Genomic DNA, 23,577 nt, shown 5'->3' on the forward strand with positions numbered 1-23,577 from the left:
GGTTGGGGAGTGTGGGTCTGTTGGTATGGTACCAGATCTTTATCTTTCTGAGATGGCTGAGGGGATCATTGAACTTTTGTTGACTGCTGTTCCATGGATCTCGAGGAGGCTTAAATAAAGCTTGGTGGCCCGTCAGGCCTATAGTACACTGGGGGAAACCCTGGTATTTGGTGTTCTCATCTCAAATGAGATGGAGTTCACCGGAGTGGCTCCTTTTCTCAGATCCTGTTTTGTGGTATTCAAGGTTTAGTTGTGGAGAAGAAGGGATCTGATTTAGGAACCTCAAAGTCAGATATTTTCTTTTTTTTTGTGTGTGTGCAGATGATGTGGTTCAGTTAGATTCACCAGGCCATATCTTTCAGCATGCACAGCTAACTGTGCAGTGGCTGGGATGAAAGTCAGCCCCTTTAACTGAGGTCAGGGGCCTTTACTGCAGAAAGGTAGACTGCAGTTAGTTGAAATCTCTTCTTGTCGTGTTCTCGGGTGATGGTTGGACAAAGCGGACAGACAGATTTGAACCTCCTCTGCAGAAATATGAGCACTGCTCCGGTCTGTCATTGTGAAGAAAGAGCTGAACCAACAGAACGTTCTGCCAGCGTTCCAACCGGGCATGTTTCATTTGGAGGGGACTCTAGGGCAGATCCAGAACACACTGGAGAGGTCATATATCCCGTCTAGCCTCGGAATGCTTATCGATCCCCCACAATGGGCTGGGGAGTGTCTCTTGGGAAAAGAATTTCTTGGTTTGCCTGGTTTTCCTCCTGAATTTGTTAAACCTGCAACCTGATTTTGGATACACTAGAGGATAGAAATGGACAGAAACATTATGAACTTTAGGTAGTCTGCCAGTGTTTAGATGAATACAATGGTCCCCTGCCTTCAAAGGAAGTTTATGTTGAGGAAGTTAAAGTGTGGCTGACCACATGTGTAACTGTTCAGGTGTGAGCAATTCTGATTATTTCTCAAAAATGGCAAATGTCAACACTTAGTTGATCGTCTCATTCCACTTATTCAAATCAGCTGCAAAGGACTCACTAGTAGTCCTGTGGTACCATAATAACAACAGACTTCATATTGTACAACTTCATATGATGATGATGGTTGTATAATGGTGCTTGTTACAGTAAAACCATTTTTACCATAATTTTATTTTATTATTCTAAGACATGATGGATTCATTTTACAAGGACATGGCCAACTTTCATTTCAGAGTTAGAAGATAAACTCTGCTAATTGTTTGAGTACTGCTTTTGAAAGCATGTCCATTGGCTTCATTTGGACAAGTGTCTCTGTATTTGCTTTCTCCTTCAGAGTGTCTGCAAGGGCAATAAGTGGGGCGGAAAAGGGGTAATTTTTTTCTGCCTTGTCATTTATCTCCACTGGCACACGAGCAGAAGGAGTTGAGAGGAAGCAAGATGGGGCCCAGGGAGTGCCCACACTCCACTGATTGATGTAAAGGAGCTTATCTCGCTTGTTTGTACATGAGACGTCCAAGAGTTCACAGTTGAATGTTTCACACCAGCATTAATACATTTTCTTTCCCAGGACCCAGTCTACTCAATAGGCTGTCTCCTTTGACAGAGCGAGTCATCTTAGTATAACATGATAAATGCCTTTTTGTCACCCCTGTGTCTAGATAAAGTGGGTCTCTTTATCTCAAAGCCCTTGTTCACTTGTTGGGTACCAACTAGTTGAATGTACTTACCAAACAGACCCTCCTATTGTTTCCTGAACGGGTCTTAACAAATATGGCCTCATTCAAAGCTTCTGCTCCCCCCTCCAGGTTAAGAATTTAGTATCATAAGGTCAGCATGTGATAGATTCATGAGATTACAGAAATGGTATTCTTCCAAAACAAGACACTCCAAGTGTTTGCTTTGTACCAGCAATGTCTGTTCGAGCTCACAGGATCAGCCACAGCATTAAAACCAAACAGGTTGCACAGTGTATGGCTACTAAAGAACCCCAAGACAGTTTGAATCAGGGAGGGAGTCCTGTGTTTAAGCACCGCCAAATCAACATCATCGTAAGATAATCAATCACCCTCCATAGATCCCACTCTGAATTACAGTACATATAATGTATAATTTTTTTATGTTGCCTAATGTTTGGGGATTTTTCTCATTGAGAGTGTTGTATTAAAATAAATCCCTGTATTTGATTCACCTCCTCCTGTCTTTTGGTTAAATAAGATATTAAAGAAAACTGATTTATCTAGTTCAGGCAAAGTATTAACATTATTTAATTGATATTATAAAATTATTTAGTTAAGTTTATTTATCATTCTATGTTTCAAGTATTTTTTTAATCACTTTTACCTTATCAAAATAGAAATTCCTTTTTTTTCTGCCATCCAAATTACACAAAACCAAATATGCAAATTAGACAATGACGTCATCTAGCAACTTCTCACCAATAAGCTACTTTTCTAGGCGAGGACTTGGCAACAGTGAAGCAGGTCAGGAGAATTTTTCTGAACAATGGATATTCGTAAGATTTTCAAGAAAGTAAGTATTAATCATCACTGCTGGTAGTAACAATTAGCTAGTTCAGTCCCCAGCTAACAGCATAAAGGACCGTCTAATAAACGAGCCACATGCTCCCGGTTTGACAAATACAAACTCCGTACGAGAGAAAGTTAGTTCCCGCTCTAAAAGATCGCTGCTACTTCGCTAACTAGCTCGTCTACTTTAGGTCTTGGTTGTTTAATATTTCCTTTTGGAGAATCATATATATTTTTTCACTTTGCACATGCGTCCTTGCACACCGTGAAACGGGTTCTGAGCTCATTTTAGGCTTTCCACCCGTCCTGTTCAATATGGAATCGTCCTTTATTTGGCAGTTAAATGTTGCTTCAGTATAGAACAGATGGGATTTGTTCCGTATTTGATTTTTTTTTTTTTTATATAAATGTTCAACAGACAAAGATCAAAATAAAACACATTGAATATTAAAGCCGACAAAATTGTCGTGGCGGGACCTACGAAGGGTCCACGGGCCAACACGGACCGGTGCTGCTTGGTTTCGCTGCTGTGACAGTTGCCTAGAGACCGACGTGACGCAGCCGAAGTGAGCTGCCCTTAGTACCTGCGTTTAAAAAAAAAAAAAAAATGTCCACCCCATATCTCACCACGTCCTTAGAAGCAAAAACTCTTGCAAAGATACAGACGTGAGTGGGAAGATGGGCTGAACAGTGTCAGTGAGGATGAATACAAGGCATTAAAACAAATAAACAAAAAAGATGTCGGCGATATTCAGTGGCGCGAGGTGGCTGTCTGGTATCGTAAAAGCTCAGAAGAGCCAAGCATCGATTCGGTGTGACTTCTTCATTTCTCAGTCGTCTCCTGAGGCTGATTTATCACAGAACATTATGTTCTGATTGAATCGGTTTTCTGTTGCGCTGTTAGTATAATACTGTGGTTTTCTTAATTGTTTAGGACGTTGAGTTTGAATAATGATCTATATAAATGACATTAGCACATATAAAATAAGTGACAATTTAAAGAACATGTCATGCTAATAGATTAAAAATAAAGAGATAAATATTACGAAGGAAAAATGTTTCTTGTTAAAATGTTTATGCAGTTTCTAGAAGAAGTGTGATTGTGCTTTCTCTGTGTTTTATTTAATAAGGGAGTGGGAGCAGTTCTTTGGCAACACACTTTGTAGTTTACTTGAGTACATTTTTTGATTACTCTGCCCACTGTGAGTAACTTCACTCAATAGAAAAAACATCCTCTCCTCAAAAATGGACCAGACACAAACCCACTGTCCATGGACAGTTCTAGACACAGACCAATACTTGTAATGTTAATATTCACTGGCAACGAAACCACAGCTTGCTGTTCCCTTAGATCAATTAAAATTTTTGCCTTCCCAATTGTACTTTTGCCATGAATTCAAAATGAAGGTGGCAAACCTAGCCCACTTGGTGTAAATATGGCCTTGAACCAGCTTCCAACTAATTCTATTTGCGTATATTATTATTTCAAATTAGACTTTAAGTACCAGAATTTCCACATTACTTTATATTTTATATTTTTTGGCATAAATTTAAAATATTAAATCAGATCAACTGCTTAGTACTTGAATACCCATTTTACCAAATATGTTTTTTAGGCTCGTTTAATTGCTTGGACAGTTACTTTCTAGTTCTGTTTGAGTAAAAACACGTTGAAGTTGTACTACTCTTACCGGAGTAGTGAATGATTGCTTTCTTGACCACTCTTTTACAAGAAAAGCACAAAATAAAAAGCAGACCCCTGCTGAGGGCACCCCAGCCCCTGAGAGGCGGGCAACTCAGGCCGTGGTGGTCATGGCCTTGAGGAGCTGCGGTGGGCTTCCATTATTTTCATTTCTGAAAGGTGGCGACACTAGTTCCTTCACGTCTCATTATGGCCACTTGATGAATAATAATATGTAATCATGGTAATAATGATGATAATAATAACAATAACGACTTGACCGTCCCTATTGACCTGTAGGAGTCAGGACAGAAGAAAATACCGAGTGAGTCAGGACACAGGACAAGCGAGCAGCAGAGTGGAGAAACCACATCTGGGAAGGTGAGTCTAAGTCAAAGGGTCTCTATTGCTGGGATAGGGTTAGACTAGCCTCCAAGTACCTGCTGGTCGGTGGTATGGTCTAAATATAGTGACAATATTCACTGAAATTGCTTAAAAATTGAGTATATATATTTATATATATATATATATATATATATATATATATATATATATATATATATATATATATATTTTTTTTTTTTTAATCATTACATTATTTGCCCTTGAGTTTTAATACTGTTAAAAATAACAATATTAAAATAAATATAATAGAATTGCCATTGTCATATGGTCAGCAAAATTAAAAAAGTGCCATTATTCTCTCAATAAAATAGCTCAAATTTGCTTACAAAAAGCCTTCATACGCACGTCCACACACATTCATGTCAGCCTTGTTTTGCCTTGTTTTGGACTGTATTAAGTCTGTTTTTTTTTTGTTTTTTTTTGCTGTCGAGGCTTGAAACAATTACAAAAACAATGTGATCTGCGAAAAAAAAAATTAAAACTACTTTGCAGCATTCAGTGTAGGGTTTTTCTTTCTCTCTTCAAATCTAAAGACATTTCAATAACTAGGATTTCACCTGTAAAAACGTTCCCTCGCAGAAGAAATCTTCACAACTGACAAGTCGGCGCCTCAGCTACCAATATTATCTCCCTCTTACTTCTCTTTCATGTGGATGCTATTATAAACAGAGTGAAATCCACTTGAATATTGGAAGAAAATCCTCATCTATTAGATTGAATTCGCATAATAAATTCCACAGTGATGGCATTCCGCATTTCTGAGCAAACGGGTTCCTAGCTTAGTTTTTGAGAACAGACAGCAGCTGATTGGTTCTAACATCATCCGCTTCGCATACAATAACCCATTGTTTGTGCTTTTCATTTACGTAACACTCATCATGCAAAGCAATTTTTTTTATACTCTTAAGGTCATAAATTTTTATCTTGGATAGAACAAATGTTTTCACTCACACCTCAGCTCAGGTTTTGGCCTCGTAGCTAAACAATAAGCGTTGCGTTCAGACGAGTTCCTCTTCTTTCAAACAAGTTTGTCTTCTTTCTCACCTTTTCCGACTTTTGTTCGCTTTGACTCCTGCTTCAGTTAAGCGCGTAACTAAAACAGCGTTGAGATTCTTGACTGTAAACAGAAGTGTAGTTACCCGGCACATTTCACCACAATATCAAAACAGAGAGACATAGGAATTTACCCTCAATTTATAAGATTGATTAAAATTTTTGGTTTTAGCTCAGTCAGTTTTCAGTTTGGTCTGAAGACATGTCCAAAGCATAACACGTCCCCTTAACTTGATCGAGAAAGTCTGTTGGATGGGAGATCCAGGCGAGCAGCAAACATTTTAGTGGAAACTAAGAGACGTCCACATGCGCCATCAAGAATGATGACATGCAAGGGAGATGCAATGGAAGACAGAAGAGTCCTTTTATGTGTTCGTTACAGTGTTGAACAGCAAGTCTGAAGCATTCCTGCCTGACTATGAGAAGCACCTGTTGCACCAGACGGATTACATTCCTCACAGGTCACTCATTTGGACTGTTTGAGGTTCAACCAGTAAAGCTGCTTGTGGCCGTATGAAATATATCATAGCATATTTTCCTCACCTTTGTTCGGATTTATCGACATCTGTTGGCAATTATGTTTCCACAAATGCAGCTGTGTCCCGTTGTTTCTTTTCTTAACAATTAAATTCCAAGAAATGGAACACGAATTGAAGGATATTTGCATCCGTTTTTATTAATTTTTTCTTCTCCAGAGCTGTTTTATATCTGTAATTATTTAGACGTTGTATTGTGTGCAGGCAATAAGCAATCGATCAGTAAGTCAATTAATCGCATGATAAATTAAAACAAGCTCAGTAATTTGCGGTAGCACGATTTATAGTTTTTCTCTTTTCTCTCTCTCTCTAAGGAAAACTAGATGTCAAAAGTCTTCAGTGTGGTGCTTTGGTCTTCACCTTGTTTTGAAGGACAGTTTTGTAAACGGAGACTTCATAATCCATTTTATTTGTTGTTTCTGTCCTTTTATTTATTTTAGATATTTAAAATGTCTTCCAGTTCCAGTGTTCAACGTTCACTAGAATTTAAAGTTATTGACCTTTGAGAATGTGTTCTCACCATTATATTACTTTAAAATGGTCTCAAAAGAACAATATCGTTGTTTATAGCAATAACTCCTGGAACAATTTCTCATACAGCAGACTTTGTTATAGTTATGTGTATTTGATTAAACGTTAAGGTAGCGGTGATCACGGAATTGTGATGATGTTCTGACCGTAAGCTTTAGCAGGTTTACTCACTAGCGGAAGATCTTAGGAATAAACATCATGTATATTTAGTAGAGGTTTTAAAGTAAATTTGCTTTTATTGCATCATGTAAACTTTTTTATTTTATTTTTTTACTTGGATTAGGTATCTGCAGGCAGGTATTGCCATCTTCAGTCCTGAGAGACTGGTATCTAGTTAATAAGCCGTGCTATTTGTGTGACCGGAGGATCTACGCTTGGCTATCTTTGTTAACTTTTGGTTTGGCTTGTTTAAGAAACTTGAGGAAGATAGGCGGCGCACTTGGTAACGCACTTGGCAACTCTACTTGTTATGACCGAAGAAAGCCCTGCATCATCTCCGGCGTCTTAATCAAAGGATTATAAACCACAGGCAGTGTAAGATTTAGATTTTTATTTTTGTTTTACGACTCATGAAACGATTAATTTGGACTCCAGAAATAGGCCCGGGGCGTGTAGAGATTATCAGTTGTCAAAAGTTGATTCATCTGGAATTCAGAGAAGGTGATAACTAGGATGATGCAGTGTGAATTACAACCTGAATGAGGAAGCATTGCACATGCAAAATAAATATAAAACATCAGGCAACATTGTAAATCTTGAGATCCCCACTTAGCAATAAACATGAAGTGAAGATTAACAGACATTTGTTCTTCAGTGTGGCTTGCTGTTCACATTATGACAGTTTTTTTTGTCTCTATTTCTCTTAAACAATGTGTATGGATTTGTTGAAAAGAGTCGCCCTCACGGTGCTTGAAGTGCCATTAGTTCACGCTTTTCATGTCTGTCTTATATTTGGCCATTTGGATGGTCTCTAGATGCTTTTGGCAGCCACAGTTGGTGTTTGAGAAGCAGAAGCTTAGAAAAGGTAATACTGGTGGGAAAAAAAGGCGAAAGGAAAATGTAGGTTCATCATAACTGATATTACCACTGCCATATTTAGCATTTTAATATAAACCAGTTTTGTTTTTAACTCAATCAAATTTGTTTTACTTTGTGACAAGCTCAACAAAACAGGGTTGTAAAATCCTAAAACAGGCATTTTATTGCTGCAAACTATGTGATAGATAACCAAATACACGTATTCAGAGAGAACTCCTTTGAATTTCATTATTTAGCTTTTCAACAATGCCTCCATTCATTGTATAAAAGTTGAATTGTGTTTAAATTTTACTATGTGATCATTTGGTTTAAAAAAAAAAAGAAAATAAATCGAAGTATTTTTATTGGAAAGTAGAATCTTTTTTTTAAAACTTCATGGTCATGCGTGTTTGTTCCGTCCGACCAGTTCTGTACTCGCATTTGTCTGAGTGTGTGGTTTAAGTATGGTTCGTGTGCCAAGCTGCAGCTCCTGTCACTCACTAATCCCTCTTGCAACAGTGACATCAGTGCTCCTGTTTTAGCTGGGAGGGGTAGGCAGGGGGGGGGGGGGTCGGTTGATTTTCTAAAAAGAACCCCCCCCCCCCCCCCCGGCCATCTGAAGAAGACTGAGGATAGATCCACTTGTGATATTTCATAAAAACAAAATGAGCTGTGGGGTCAGAACGCAGATCCACGGCAGAGTCGGGATGGTCACGTATTTTGATCCTGTTGCTTGGCGGAACGGCGTTGAAGTTGCTTTGTTTACATGACGTTTCTTCCAAGAACAGTAGATTTGTTAACCCTTTTTTTTTTTTTTGTCCTGCATGTTCTCTTCTTTCCTCGACATACACGAGGAGGAGGGGTTGACCGCAACTGAAGGTTAAGATTACTGTCCTGTCACTGGAACACAAGCGTCGCTCCACTTAGATTTCACTGCCTTCTTCTTTAGCTTGTCCCTTTGCTTCAGTGGCCTTTGACCTTACCTGGATGGATTTAAGGGAGGAAGTGCACTGAAAGCAACACGCACCAGATTTATGTGAATGTGGCTCTCTGTGTAAGTGACATACTAGTGGGAGTGGCAGGAAGATCTGGAACAATATCAGGGAATCTGGACACTGGGAAAGGTTTTCCTTTGGTTTGTTCTTACCAAGTCAAATGAAGGCCTAAGTCAAAGCGAAAAGAAGTGTGAATAAAGTGAAAGTGAAACAGCTAAAGGAGAGAACTGCAGTGAAGGAAGGAGGAGAGTTTTAGCATGGGGTTGCCCTGGATAGCTTAGGATTGTCTAGGTCTTATGGGGATTTCTGTGTAATCTGGATAAGGACAAAAATACCTTGAAGGTGAAAGTGCTCTGCTTTCTTTGAGATCTGTCCCTTGTGTCTGATTAATTTAGACTGATTGGTGGGGAATGGAATGAGAAGCGTCTCCACCATCAGTTTTACACTTTTTAAGTTCAGTTTATTCTCCGTGATTCTTTTAAATACACTTTTGTATTTTGTCTGCATTTTGTGAAATATTTAGGCTAAAATCTGCAAAATAAGGAAAAAGTACATTTATAAAACAGAGAGAGCATTGCAGAGTGAAGTTTTATGCATAGTTATTTAGAAACTGAATTTCAATTTTGTTTGAGATTTTGTGACTGTAGAGCGTAGAATTATGATTTTGCTAATTGCTAATTATGCAGTCTTTAGATACTGTTTGCCCACACATGGTCTAGTGGTGGAAACATTTCAGGGGACTCTTGTAATATAGCTAACCCCATAATCCTTGAATTTATTTACAGCTATGTAGAAAAACAAATAGTTTTTGCTGATCCACAGATTCTAAATTAGTAGATGGTATTTTAAATATACATATTCTTAATTTAATGAAACATACAAAGTATCTTTACACTTTGAGAATTGCATCTCATTGATACTCCAATGTCTAAATTTTTTATTAAGTAATTTTCAAAAACAATTCTTGGTATGTGTTGAATCTGCATCAACAGGCATTAGTTCTATAAACATGCTACCTTGGATGAATGCTAGTTTCAGGCGAATTTGTGACAATGTGACTGATTGTTTCTATGTCTCCCACAAACCTCTAAATGTGTGAGAATCCTTGGTCAAGATAATATTTACAGAAATTGCTCTGAGACAATCTATCTGTTTTATGTCTTTTATGGTTTGCTAGTACATCGACCTTTTTTTTTTTTTATTTAATTTTTTTTTAGAAAATATGTTGACCTACCTTTGATCTGGACTTTCAGGCACAACCATGTGCTAGCCAGTCAAAAGGACAAGCTGAGACAAATTTGAAAGACTGAACGGTTGAAAAATTGAGAAATTTTCCAGGAAAATCTAAATCTGAAAAACGAAATTCATCTCAAAACACTTTACAAAACAAACATGTCCAAATCATAAAAATGAATCCCATTCGGTTCATTCTGTCGTCCGAAAGAGTCCCAGGCAAACACTTGATCAATGAGCCACGTATTTATTTCAAAATACTGCCTAAATGGGAGGAAAATAAAACTTATAGAGACTTTCTAAGGTCAGTAATCCTGCTGCCAATAGCTCTAACTTACATTTTGATGCAGGCGCACAAAAAAAGTATAAGCATAGATGCCCACACCTGCGTCAGTTACCTAGGCTCCCTTTTGGGCTCCATGTTGCTCTGACATTGATGCATAACCCAAACATCCCTCTGACTACGCTGCCTGTTTAGAGTGCATTTGCAAACCATTAAGTGAAGCAAATTGATTTGAAATGTGAACTGGTTGTCTGTGAACTTCGAGGCCTTCCCTCAAGGCCAAGCTTTCTTCATGTTGTCACCCAGCTGGCCTGGACCCTCGGCTCCTCGGGACCTGTTGGTGGACTTTATTGGTGCTGGCTGCCGGCCCTGGGGCCCTTACTGGTTCCTGCATTTTAATGGATTATTTTCAGTGGTAGTGGTAATTCCAGTTCAGCTACAGTGCAGCAAAATCCCTGTTTATGGCGAGCATGATGGCTTCTTACGGTGTTAGAGACGTGCCTAGATAACTGAAATAATGAACAGAAAGGAGAAGGCAGCAAAACTTTACACACTTGTAAACCTAAATCCGTACACACAGATTCAGTGTGTTGTAAGACTGGCTGAATGAATTCCAGACACAACAGGCCAACACAGAGCGCGAGTGTTAGTGAGTGACACACACAAGGCTTACCGCAGCAGACGTCAGCCATCACCACTGAAACAGTGACGACCGCTCTGCAGGGAACAACCTCTCAGCTGACCCTCCGCATCAAGCTTGCATTGTTTTGAACCGCTTCAGCTGGAAGGTTAGCTCTTGTAAAACTGACCACACGTAAAATTTAGCAGCCAGCTGCCACTCAAGTGTGTAATCGGCTGTTTTGCAAACAGCTGGCGCTCACGGAGAGCGATGCTCCAGCAGTTCAAGCATGTGAACACAGGAAATGCTGACGAATTACGATAGAAATGCCCTGAAGAGACAAACACAGTTTTGATTCAAATACAAACTAATCTGTCTCAGATAAAAAAACAAACAAGTCTCACTCTTAAGAGCAGGCAGCCGTATGTTGAGGATTTTTGTTATTGAGGCTTGTCACGTGACCTGGAGAAATTCCAGTTGCTTTCTTTAGTGACAATCAGACACACAAATGCGTCACGTTGGACATGCGTGTTTGCAGGCAGAACAATGGGGCATTATCTGCTCAGGGAAAACTCGGCTGGAACACATGTAGTCATGATTTGAATGATTCAAATCCTCATAAGAATGGGCGGTCCAAATGAAATTCTTTTGAGACGTTAACAATTAAAGTAGCGACATGTATGTCAAAATTCCTTCTACTGAATGATCTTTTTTTTTTTTTAATGGAAAGGATTATTATTTTTGACCTCATGGCTTTAAGAACTTTCAATCATTTAATACCATTTTTTTATGCTAACAGAATGCTTTGCTGCATTTCTCATGCCGTGTTGAGATTACTCTGAAATCATTTGTATTCCAATTTACAGCATCAGTCAGGTGTTAGAATAATTTTTTTTAGCTGTAACTGACAAAATGTAAAAAAAAAACACCAAACAAACAAAAAAACAAAGGATTCTATTCTATATGCTCTGAATCTATGAGAACCAGTGAGAAATGGGGACAGGTCACCAAGGATTGGGGGAACCGGTCCGTTTTTCTTTCTTTTTTTTTGTGCAAATTCTGTATTTTTAAACCATGGACGTCATTCAGGTTCATTTGGGACTGATTTCCAGGACAAGTTCAGTCTCCTGTGGCCTTTCTGTTTGCGTGTGTGTGTGTGTGTGTGTGTGTGTGTGTGTGTGTGTGTGTGTGTGTGTGTGTGTGTGTGTGTGTGTGTGTGTGTGTGCGCGCACATGTAATGTTCTCTGCTCATCAGGTAGGACAGGTGTCTCTGCCACTGGAGTAAGGATCAGTGTGTTCTCTGCTTGTGATGCACGATGAAAAGTATGTGCACATTTGTATAATCTGAATACATTGTGTTCTAGATAAGCTGAGTAAGGGAACCTTTAAAATGTCACAGGACACATGATGCCAACAACATTTAAAGAAAGTGATTGAATCAGAATTTTTGGAATAATTTTGAGACGATTTTTGCAGATCCACCAAACAGACTTCTGCCTGCTGTTACCGATTATAGCCTGTTTGTCTTGGAGAACTGTAAATTACGGCATTCAAAATGTTTTCATATGTTCTGGATGGATTAAAAAATTGAACTGTCCACACCAAGCAAAGTTTACAGTAAAATAAAACTGGGATTTTCTGATCAGGTTGCAGAGCTGTCTCTTCATGCGTGATCGTAAAGATCCTACAATAAAATAATCCCAAGGTGTGGGGCTGAGTTATATATCTAGTAATAAAATAGAAAATAATTAGAGGATACTTTCCTTAAAAGATTTTAGTCTTTAACGTTTTTTTCCTTAACTCAAAATATAAAAAGCACACCATTTCACAAAATATTAATTTTGCTCGTGCAACACCGATCCATGTCGCACTCTGTTTAGAAAAATGAGACCAATGGTGTTTGGAGTTAGCATGGCCTGCTAGCCCTTAGCTTTGGTTTGTTCAATATAAAAAAGATGATGTTTCTGAGTTTTCAACTGGGCAGTGACGAGTCGAACAAACCAATCTGAAAATTGGAAAAACATCCCATTGTTTCAATCGATTTATTTATCAACACTTAATCTCATGCAGAGATTTGCATTTTTAAAGGTGTGCCAAAAAAAAAGCATTCATTTGTTCACCAAACAAAATAATGCAAAACATAACTTTTTTTACTTGAAGCATGTGGGGGTGACTGTACTGTCCTCTGAGTCTATTGTCTTGCAACTTTGATGTGTGTCCCTCCTCCAATTCCCTTGTTGTAAGTTTGATAAATTACCATGCCACCATCTTTAGCAAAAGTCTGTAAATGTTCCGTTTACATCCCAGTCAGTGTTTCCAAGCGGGGAAACGTCTCAAACCTCCAGGCCCCGTGAGGTCTGAAGTCGGGGGCCGCTGTCCTCTACGAGTGACCTTGCTTTTGTTGCGTCAAGTAGTGGATGCACCTGGTACTGGTGGAGTATTGCAACAAAACAAATGGAAGAATCCTAGCTTAGTCTGATGAATGAACGTTTTTCTTCACCTCTGAAGTTGGGTGTGCTTCCAGATCTTAGTCCCTTCCACATTGTAGTGTTAAATCCAGGAGGTCTGGTGTTTCCTCTGTGGTGTATTCTGTCAGGCATCAGGAGAGAGAGCGCGATTGAGATGCAGAGAAAGCAGGGAGGGATGTTCTGGGACAAACCGATCTGCAGTGGCCTAGTTTCCCTCAGCCGTGCCAGTGACTCAACTAAAGTCTTCTGCGTGGCTGACTGTGGGATGGGTCACTATGGATGAGACATTTGGGCAGAGTCAGAATACACATGCTTGGAAATATTCTTCCTTGCAGTAAAACAGCAAAAATATCAACTTCTTTGATTTTTTTATTTATTTTTTATTTTAACTGAACATGTAAGTTTGTGACTTTGTACTGGAAATCAGTCAGATCTAAGTTGGCAGAAGGTGATATTTTTATGAGAAAGTCAGCAGTGAAGTAGAATTTTTTTTCTTCACTGCTTTCATAATTCAAATTAAGTTAGAAATTATTGTTTACTTTATAAGCATTTGGATTTGTTTTGGTTGCATATTCTAGACTTTAAAAATAATAATAATAAAAAAAGATGCATTCTAATTTGTCCGAGGGTGGGGTTCTGCTTTCACTTAGTTTCACTTTAAAGGCGTGAGTTGATTTTAACGCCTCACAGACCCAAATCATCATGAACCCACCACCGTGCTCACCTGTTGGGGTGAAGTACTTTCCATAAAATTCTGTAAAATAAGACATCTTCAATTATTGCTGCTCATTGTGTGTGTGTGAGAGAGAGGTTTTTTTTTCGACTTTGCATAATTTTCTTTTGCTAACGCCTAGCAATTATTATGACTTTATTTGTGCCTGTGCAAAAGCAGAATAGAGGATCAAACTACAGAGTTTGTTGAAACCTGTTGAAGATCTTTATGTCAATGAAGTGAATATTTTAGACTTCTATTTCTAGCTACCCTAGAAGTTGGCAAAGGGTTGTCAGTCTTCCTGTCCTGAATCTGACCTCACTAGTTCATGTTAATTACCATTTTCAAATATTAAACTAAAGTAACAATTCTGAAACTTATCAGTAGTCTTCATTCTGGTTTTGTGGTTCAAAAATTTTAGATTATAAATAGGGCTGACAGTGGGATATTTGAGGCTCAACACAATGGTTGCTCTCATTGTTCAAAATGTATTTATTTATTTAGTTTTTGACAACTTTAGATTTTGAACTAACCCGGCTCCTGTTTGGCTCTGCATCAAATTCTGTTTTCAAGAAATTATTTAAGATTGAATTATTTGAATTATGATCTAACTAATGAACTTCACTGGGTGCAAGTTTTATGGTCTTTTCATGATTTTGTACTAATGTCTCTTTTGTTGGTCTGCTGCAGCCTTGTTATTAAGTGAGTCCTTAATTGTAAAGTTTTGTTTCACTGAAAATGTAACAGAGATTTAAGCGTCTTAGTTCTGGCACACTTTAGATCATTTGCATCCGAAGTCCAAAGATCTGTTACAAGGGCTGTTTCATACTTTCCATGTCAAAATGTTTAAATGGAAGAATGTTCTTTTCCATCATGTGTATTATCTGGAGTCACTGGTGTCCAGATTTGTTAACTCTAATGAACATTTTAGACAACAGCTTGTGTGAATATTAAACCTAGAAAATCAAAGCAATTTCTATAGATGACATATTTGTTTTCAAGTTAATGTCTAAGATAAAAAGCACATTTTCTAACTATTTAATTGCTTCTTATGTTAATTCTCTCTAGCTTATCCAAATTGGTTTTTAAACTAATGTATGACCAGACATCTAGTAAGTTATTTGTCCAAAAGAAAGAAAATCACAAGTCCATAAATCTTAATACATATGTAGTTATGGGGGAAAGAACACCCCTCAAATTCTGGACTTTAATGTATTTTGTACATATTTATTAAAAAAACGTATGAATGTTTTTTCATTTTGGCTGTACCTTAAATGGAGGACTCTCTGTTTTCCACCGGTTTCCTTACAGTAAACTGTGTAAACTGATGCACAGTAAAGAAACGCAAAGTAAAAGTGCTTAATAAAATATATATCTTCTCATTTATTATTAAGTTGAATCATAGTTTAACTGAGTTGTCTTTGTTAAATCTATAATTTTTATATATATTTTTTTTCTCTTGAGTATTTCATGCTGATTATTTCATCCATATCTGTAAAGGGGGGTGGTAATTTAGTCACACCTTTAATAATGATTGCAGCATGATTTGAAGTTAATTTAGGATAGTTGAATAAAAAAACTGAGTCTCTTCTACTCTGACATGGGAGCATGTCAAACTTTCCCCCTAAAAATCTGACCCATTCACTAAATCCAACACATTTAGTAGCAGAATAGAAACAATTTTTCCGAGACCGTTTTGACTTCAGCCACACAAAGATCATCGTTCCAAACTTCCCATTTCACTTTTTGTGTTGGTAAAGTTCACCACAGATCTGTGGGCAGCAAATTCGAGTGGCGACACATGAAAGTGAATTATTCCCTTTGAGGTAACACACACAGCATGGGAAGCTCGCAGTAATATCTGAGTGGCTCAGCGTGTGCCAGGGCCAACGCGTCGCTCGGTGCCATTTAGCTCATCACTTAGCTCAGTGTGTGTGAGAGCCACTGTCTGCCTGCCTGTCTGGGACACAGTGTGCATCCGCACCTGCGGCTGGGACTGCTGGCCTTAATCAGAACTAATCAAGAACATTGATTCATCTCCATTTGATTCACATTTTTATCCCGAAAAGCACACCACACAAAGAGGCCAAACACACATGCAAGCTACCCCTGACTCTAGATGTCAGAGCCGCGCTTTGCATAACCACAAAATCACTTTTGTGCCGTTTATCCTGAGCTTAAGGTGTTCTTGACATCCCCATATGTTGAAGTTTGGAAGGAAGACTCAGTCCCAAACCCAAAGAGGGGCGGGGCGTGAGATCCGGACAAAAGCTGCGTCACAGGGGTAGGATCTGGAGATTCTCGGAAAACGTGAAGAGCACACAGTTCCTACGAACTACGTGCTCTTGCGTCGCAGGCATCCCAAGATTCCCTGCATCCGCATCCCAGAACTTGGGTGGAGGAAGCTGTTTATTCTTTCTATCTCTCACTGCTGACGTCGGCGCACCGAACAATGTCATCCAATTTCCTGTTTTTCACTTTAGTGGAAAGCCGCTCTCCCACTGTGTGTGGTGTAGACTGGTGTGTGTATGTGGGTCTAGGAGCATGAGACCGAGGAGCTGACAGGCCAGAGGAGAGCAGCAGGAGGAGGAGATGTATAGGGCCGGATACATGGGGAGCAGGATATAGGGTCAGAGGCAACTTCACTAAGTAAATACATTAGACGTGTTGAATGAGGGCAGAAGGAGACTGAAGAATCTTCTGATTGCTGCAGAATAACTCTACCGTACCTGCTCCGAAACAGGCAGAGCGGTCCGAAGAAGCAAGGAAACCGTGATGCCTCATGACACGAAGGGTTCAATGAACCTCACTGAATTATTAGGAGACAGTAAAGCTTTGTGAGTTTTCTTTGTTGGAGCAACTGTGGCAGAAACGGTGAAAACCCGGTCACCATCAGTTTTTAATGTGATTTCAATTTTGCACTTTTTAACAACTTATTTGAACAGGATGTTTGCAGAATCGAGTGGTTAGACAACAAAATGCTTTATGAATTTTAAAAGTAAGAACTTGTTGCACGACTTGGTAAAGATTATGCATTCATATATTTTCTGGAAAAGAGCTGGGACAATTATATGTGCTCATCGTCCATATTTTTTTGTAACAATGCTTTTTCACAAAAGGTTTTTCTACTGTTGTAAAACTTACTTATTTCCATTGTAACTTGGAAGCAATGTAATCAACTGGTAACCAGCTAAAGGACAAGGCTCCAAGCTGTTGTGGTTGAATATGGCTCTTGTATGGCAGTAGGGCTCCTGTTTGTTCAATAGGTCAATGACTAAATTGTCAAAATGCCTTGTTTGTTCATCAATCTAAGGAAGTGGTTCTTAACCTTTTTTGAGGTACCGAACCCCCCAGTTGCATATGCGCATTCACCGAACCCTTCTTATTCCCCCCCAGCCCCCACCCTGACGCACAAAATACTTTGCGGTATTCTGATTTAGTAATGTAATTATATTACCTGTGTTACCACCCCCACACCACTAGAGGCAGTACCAACCCCGAAAAGATGCGACTAAGGAGCATATTTAGACTATAGAATTTGGTAAAAACTGTGAGCTTTGCTGAATTAATTAAAGACAAAAGTTCAAATCCATGCTGAGAGTGGAACTCCTTCAATCAGTGCTCCTCCGCAGCACTGATTGGCTAAGCAATGTAACGTGAACCTCTGGAGCAAGTGATGGCAAAGCGGGACACGTCATCACGACTTTACACAAGTGTGTCTTTACCTCTGCGGCAGAGGCTCCGCCGAACCCCTGAGACCGACTCATCGAACCCCTGGGGTTTGATCGAACCCAGGTTAAGAACCACTGATCTAAGGAAAACGGAGTCAACAGCAGAGTTATGGCTGTGTAATAATATTGATTTTGCGATATATATCGATATTTTGTTTCCTAGAAAAAAATCGATATTCATCCGCAAGTATCGTAACATCCAACTGTCACCTTGCTCACTCACTGCTTGCTTCGCCGGAAGAGTGATTAGGTCATCAGGCTTAGAGTGATTCCTTCAGATGTTAAGTGTTGAGGTTAAAAAGGAATCAAACTATTCAGAGCAGGGTACTTGGTGCACTTTATTTACTTTACAAATGCATGTAAGCTACAGTTTGTACTGTTTCAATTTAAAGAAACATGTTTTCTCACCACTTCTTTGATTCATTTTGTCCAGCTGTCGACTTTTAAGTCTGTGTCCATGTCCAACCAGAGTCAGGTATTGTGTAGTTGGTGCTTTTAATCAGTTTTCAGTTAAATTAATTCAATCCAACTCTATAACAGTCACAAAATGTCACCAAATTCACTCTGTCCCTCTAAAATCTTTCAGAAATTCGCAAAAGTGTATTGAATTGTATTGTTTGCTGAATATTGCAATACATATCGTATCGTGAGCAGAATATCGTGTTTCATATCGTATCGTGAGATTATTGTATCACTACAGCCCTAAGCAGAGTAGGCTGTTTGGTGTTGGTAGAGAAGATTTGACAGGGTTTTTTTTATGGGTACAACCTACAATCTTAACTCTGCTGCTCAACCCACAATTGCCTTTTCCTTACAAAAGTGGCCCCAGCTAACAGGAAATTAAAAAAAAGCTTTCCAGCGGTACAAGATTTCTTGCTAAGAATCATTGTTATAGCAATGCAATTATTAACCAAACACAAATTCTAAGTACGTTCATGTCTGCATCCCCACTAGTATTTTAATAAAAGTCCTGTAGCAAACTAAATTTTTTAACAACTCTTCCAGAACGAATTGGTGAGCCCCACTTGAACTGGTTAGTTTCCTGGAACAGACAGCTTTAAAACATACCCATGCATTTTTAATAGGTCTGAGGTCAGAGCCATTTCAAAGGCTCACTTTTAACCCGCTTTATCCATTACAAAACCACTTATGGCGTGTGTTTGGGATCATTGTCCTGTTTGAAAACCTAACTGTTTCACTGTTTCAGATGAACAGCTGTCTGGCTGTTCGCATTCCCTCATTATGTGATCCCCTTTGTAGAATTTGCTATGTCCCCTTTGTAGTGAAACAGGCCTGCAGCATGATGCTACTACAGCCATGCTTGACATTTGGTGAAATGCCTGGGACCGACTCACCGTACCCCTGGAGTTCGATCGAGCCCAGGTTAAGAACCATTATTAACAGCAAAAGGACTCCAGACTGATTATTTCATGAATATACCATGCAGCACATGAGCATACTTTTCAGTAAGCTTTTTGAAATAAACATTTTTTTTCCTTTTCTGGCAATGTACAATTAATTTTATTTTATGTTTTTTGAGAAACAGAATTTTGGGTTTGTATTGGCTGTTATCAAAAGAACAAAAAGAGTTTCCTTTTGTTAATTGCTCAAACAAATTAACTATTCCCCTGTATTCAGAAGTAACTAAGAACTATCTAACATCCACCCAACTCGGAGTAGGCCACAGCAATTTACTTCAGAAGTTAAAGCCTGGAACTTTTTGGTATTCTTCCAGTGAGTCTAGCATTTGCCAAGATTTGCCAGTCTATGCCTGCTTTACTGTAGGTACAAAGCCCTGCCAGAGTATGATTACTGCCTGTTTTAACAGCTCCGCTGCTAGTTTTAGCACACTCTACTGGCCCATTATTTCTGAATATCAAAAGTTTGAAATAATGAAAGTATTATTTGTGCAACATTTACATTGTGCAATGTTTTAAAATCACTTTGTTGCACAGAACCAAAACTGTATCTCGTGTTAAACCAGCATATATTTTAAAGACTCGCATGCATGCACACTTTTAAATCAAAAGCATCAAATTAAACAGTTTTAAAGTCGTAATTTAAATGCAGACTTTATGTATATAGCAATGTATTATGTTTTTAAATAGAAATTTAACAGCATGTGAGCTTATTCTCATGAGACAGAGATGTTATGGCATCAATAAGGACAAACCTCTTTATGTTTTAAGTAACTTTTGTCATTCGCTGACCTCAGATGCAACAAGCCAACATTTCCTGCTGCTCCTCAAACTTATTAACAAGTGGCCCTGTGCACACACAGACACAAGCAGAGAGTGCAATCCCTGGTGTGACTGACTGGTATAACTCAGCAACGTTTAGTAAGAGGATGGAACAGGGATTACGTAGGCATCCACACCATGTCCGTGCTTCTCCATGGCCTACTTGCTCTCTCACTTTCCTTGCTTGGTTTTGCCTCTAGTTGAATGCTGGACAGCAAAAGCGTGGCTGAATTATTCATTGCAGTGTGTGTGTGCTGTATGTTTCCCTACGACGACGGCAGACTGCGTTAGCTCCGTTTTTTTGAGTGACCGAGTTTGTGTGTGTCAAGCCTGCTATACAAGTTACACAACCTCCGCTGCAGTTGGATTGGCTGTGTATTTGTCAGTCAGAGAGAGTAGTATTCCTGCATGGAGACAGTAGTGTGTTGTGTGCACTGCTCTTGCTAGGCTGAAGTTAGCTGGAGGCTTTGTGGCCAAACTCAATATGTCAAGGTCCCGTCCTCCACCAACTCTCCCGACATGCAGCTTTTACATGATATTCTTCTGTGTGAGCACTGCTTGCAAAAGTTGCCTGGATGCAATACAGTGTTTTGAGACCAGAAAGTTATTTGTTGAGTCTGAATAAATTAAGAAGGTCAGAACTTTTTATTTTATTTTATTTTGTTCACTGAAGATATCAGCATAAGATAGCCAGTTTAGCTGACACTTCCAGGTAGCCACAACTTGTTCCATGAAAAAAGATAAACGAAAACAGAAACAATCAGATTTTATTATTAAATGTCAACGTTGTAGGAAATAGGCAACTTTGTAAGAAAGGGGAGTGTAAATCATTGCAGATTCAAAACTTAATTTGTCTTTAATAAGCGAAGGTATTCATTTAGTAAATTCATCTGAGCTTGATTGAGAGAGAAAAGCAAGGAATTATAAAAGGAAATAATTTACTGGCTCTCTCCAATAAAAAAACGGTTTAGGGTCACTCTTTTTCTGAAACAGCTTACTGTAATTACTCATCTGTAACAAATTAATCAAGCTGAATGATTCAAAACACAACTTTTGTTCCCTCTTAAATGATGCCACATTTGAAAGGACCCACATAAGTTTATTTATGTGGGTTGAAAGTCTTGTCAAAACCTATCATCCAAGGCAAAACAGTTTATTCTGCTGCTGATTCTTGCTTTGTACAGTTTGACTTAGATGATTGAGGTTAGTGGAGACCAAACACATTGGCAATTTAACAATTTATTCAGTTAGCAAATAGGTGACTCTTTAGTGTGTTGAAGAACCATAAACATCCACAACAATCTGGTACTTCCTCTCATGCTTGGTCACACAGTGCTGGGATGGTATATCATTACTCAGTCAGAGAAAGCAGTTTTGTTGGTCAGTCTGGCATGAAAACCAGGATAACACCAACTTAAGTGTTCAATAGGATTAAGGTCAGAGTGAGTCTCTGATTATTGGCATCTTGGCAGATGGAGTTGGTCCATAAGAGGAGAGAGAAGGAATTATAACCATTGGCAAAATTTCATATTGATATCACTTTTCAATAAAATTGCCTTAAATGATTATGAATCTTGGCTCCACACCCATCACACTGCTTTCACCAAACACTTCCTGGCATGATGCGGAATCATAATTGTTTCTTTTTGAAAGTATTCTACATATGTTTTACTAGAACCAAGACCTTGGAGCAGACCCAGAGCTTGGTGAGAGAATACCAGAACAAGCTTGGAGGTGCTGCTGGCAGCAAATCATAAACTCATAGACCAAAGAATCAAGAGCCAAAAAAGCTGACTTTTTAGGCAGACTTAAAGTTTTTCAGGGCTGAACTTTAACTTAAATGAAGAACCAAATAATCTCATCTCTTGACAATGTAAGACGCAGCGTTACAAACAATTGGATTCTTTCATTATCTTTGAAGCAAAACTCATAACATTCATCACTATAGTTTTGGAAAGGACAAGGAATTTTCCTCCACATCAGTTCCGTTTCATTCCCATCATTGCCATTTTTCCAACACTTGTAGCATCTCTTCCACAAACATGAGGCTATCATGCGACTAGGTCCTCGAGTCTGTTCGAACATCAGATGATCTCCGAGCAGCAGCTTGTAGCCATCCTGATTCCATACTCTTTGTTTGAAGACAACTTCAACAAACAGCCCTGTGTCAGGATGACGTAAATTTGGCTACAACCGAGGGCTAATCTGCCCCGCCACCCCTGCTCACTGCCCTCCTCCCCGCCTCTTTGTTGTTTCACAGAGCTTTCTAAAGGCTTACAATTTAGCAAGAACCGATTTGCTGCGGCCCTGGAACGCTCTGAAATTCCTCTCTGTGCTCCCCCTCACATGTGTAGATTGTTTACGGAGACGAGGAATTCTGGAGGGATGGTGGCCCATGAGGGGCTTTGGTTGCGATGGTTACTAACCCCTGAGCCGGGTTCCATTTAAGAGGAAGGAAGCCAAATCAGATGCTGACGGAATAAAAGTGTTCTCATGAAGGGAAAGTCAAAGCAGATAGAAATTTGTGTGCGTTTTCTTGATTTATCAGTTGTCATTTGTGCAGTGAAAAAAAATTGGAATGCTGTTACTTTAAGAAATGGTGGTCACCCAATCAGGGATGTGCTGATTGAGTGTCGGTGTCATTTTAATGTTACCTTTGAAAACGGGGATCCTTTATCTTCAGTATTTTAATTTGTAGCATTTAAAAGCCAGAATTAAAAAAAATATTTATTTTTTTTCATTAACGTAATTTGTTCTTTCATGAGGTTAAAAAAAATGTAATGGCTTGTTGCAGTGCTTTTATTTTCTATGCAAATGCAGTGTGCAATGGTGATTAAATAATCTGAAATATTATATAATGTACAAGTGAAAAACACCGCATCCAAGAGTAACATTTACATATTTTTTTAGTTGTCTTAATCAAAGAATTGTGAAGCACTCCTAAGTGAATTGTGCTTGAGTTTTGAGTCCGGGTCGTAGATTTGGACTCTTTGTTCTGTTCCTCAGTGTGATGTTGAATGTGTAACTCTGCTTCACTGCCGTCTGGGAGAGCAGTTGCCATGGGTGTGCGTTTGTGTCTCTGCTGGAAGGTTTCAGTGGGTAATGCAACTCAAAGTCACTTTTAGAGGATGAATACAAGCATTTAGAGGATGATCCAGCATTTATTTGGGCTTCAGCAAGATTTCACCTCTGTTCACGCGGTTTACTTGTCAGTTGTCGTTTTCTTTTTTTTATCAGCTGAATGGTGTAGAAAGCAGCTACTGCGTATGTCTGTGTGATAGAAGAAGAGCTCACAAAGTCATTGGATTTTCATAAAGCTTTTGTTTGTTTTTTGAGAGAGATTTAGTAATGTCTCAAATAAGTAAAGATTTCTTAAACACTCTTAGTTCTAGTAAACTAGACATCCCTGTGTAATATTTTTAATGTGTTGATTATTTCTTCAAGATTTCAGATTTTTCACATTTTGACTTTTGCTTCTTTTTATACTTGTTTTAATAGAAAAGATTTGGTTGATGCTTTATTTGATTTTTGAAATTATTTTATTTAACTTTTATTTGTTGAGATCAAAGT

At 38.7% G+C, this 23,577-nt stretch overlaps 1 protein-coding gene across 5 annotated transcripts in view; it reads left to right on the plus strand.

Annotated features, from left to right (window-relative positions):
* pde8a (phosphodiesterase 8A) overlaps positions 1-23,577 on the plus strand; it is a 57,983-nt gene that overhangs the window by 7,150 nt on the left and 27,256 nt on the right. For 2 of the 5 annotated variants that reach the window (XM_008404540.3, XM_008404541.3), the window contains exon 2: positions 4,485-4,565. The exons of 2 other annotated variants lie outside the window; for them this stretch is intronic. In XM_008404540.3, coding sequence (XP_008402762.1) covers positions 4,485-4,565 — 81 coding nt within the window. Of the gene's footprint in view, positions 1-2,404; positions 2,508-4,484; positions 4,566-23,577 lie in introns of those variants that run through there. One more of the 5 variants, XM_008404543.3, reaches the window with a different exon arrangement.

Source organism: Poecilia reticulata, chromosome 3 (assembly GCF_904066995.2).
Source record: "Poecilia reticulata chromosome 3, P_reticulata-male-v2, whole genome shotgun sequence".
Classification (NCBI taxonomy): Eukaryota; Metazoa; Chordata; class Actinopteri; order Cyprinodontiformes; family Poeciliidae; genus Poecilia; species Poecilia reticulata.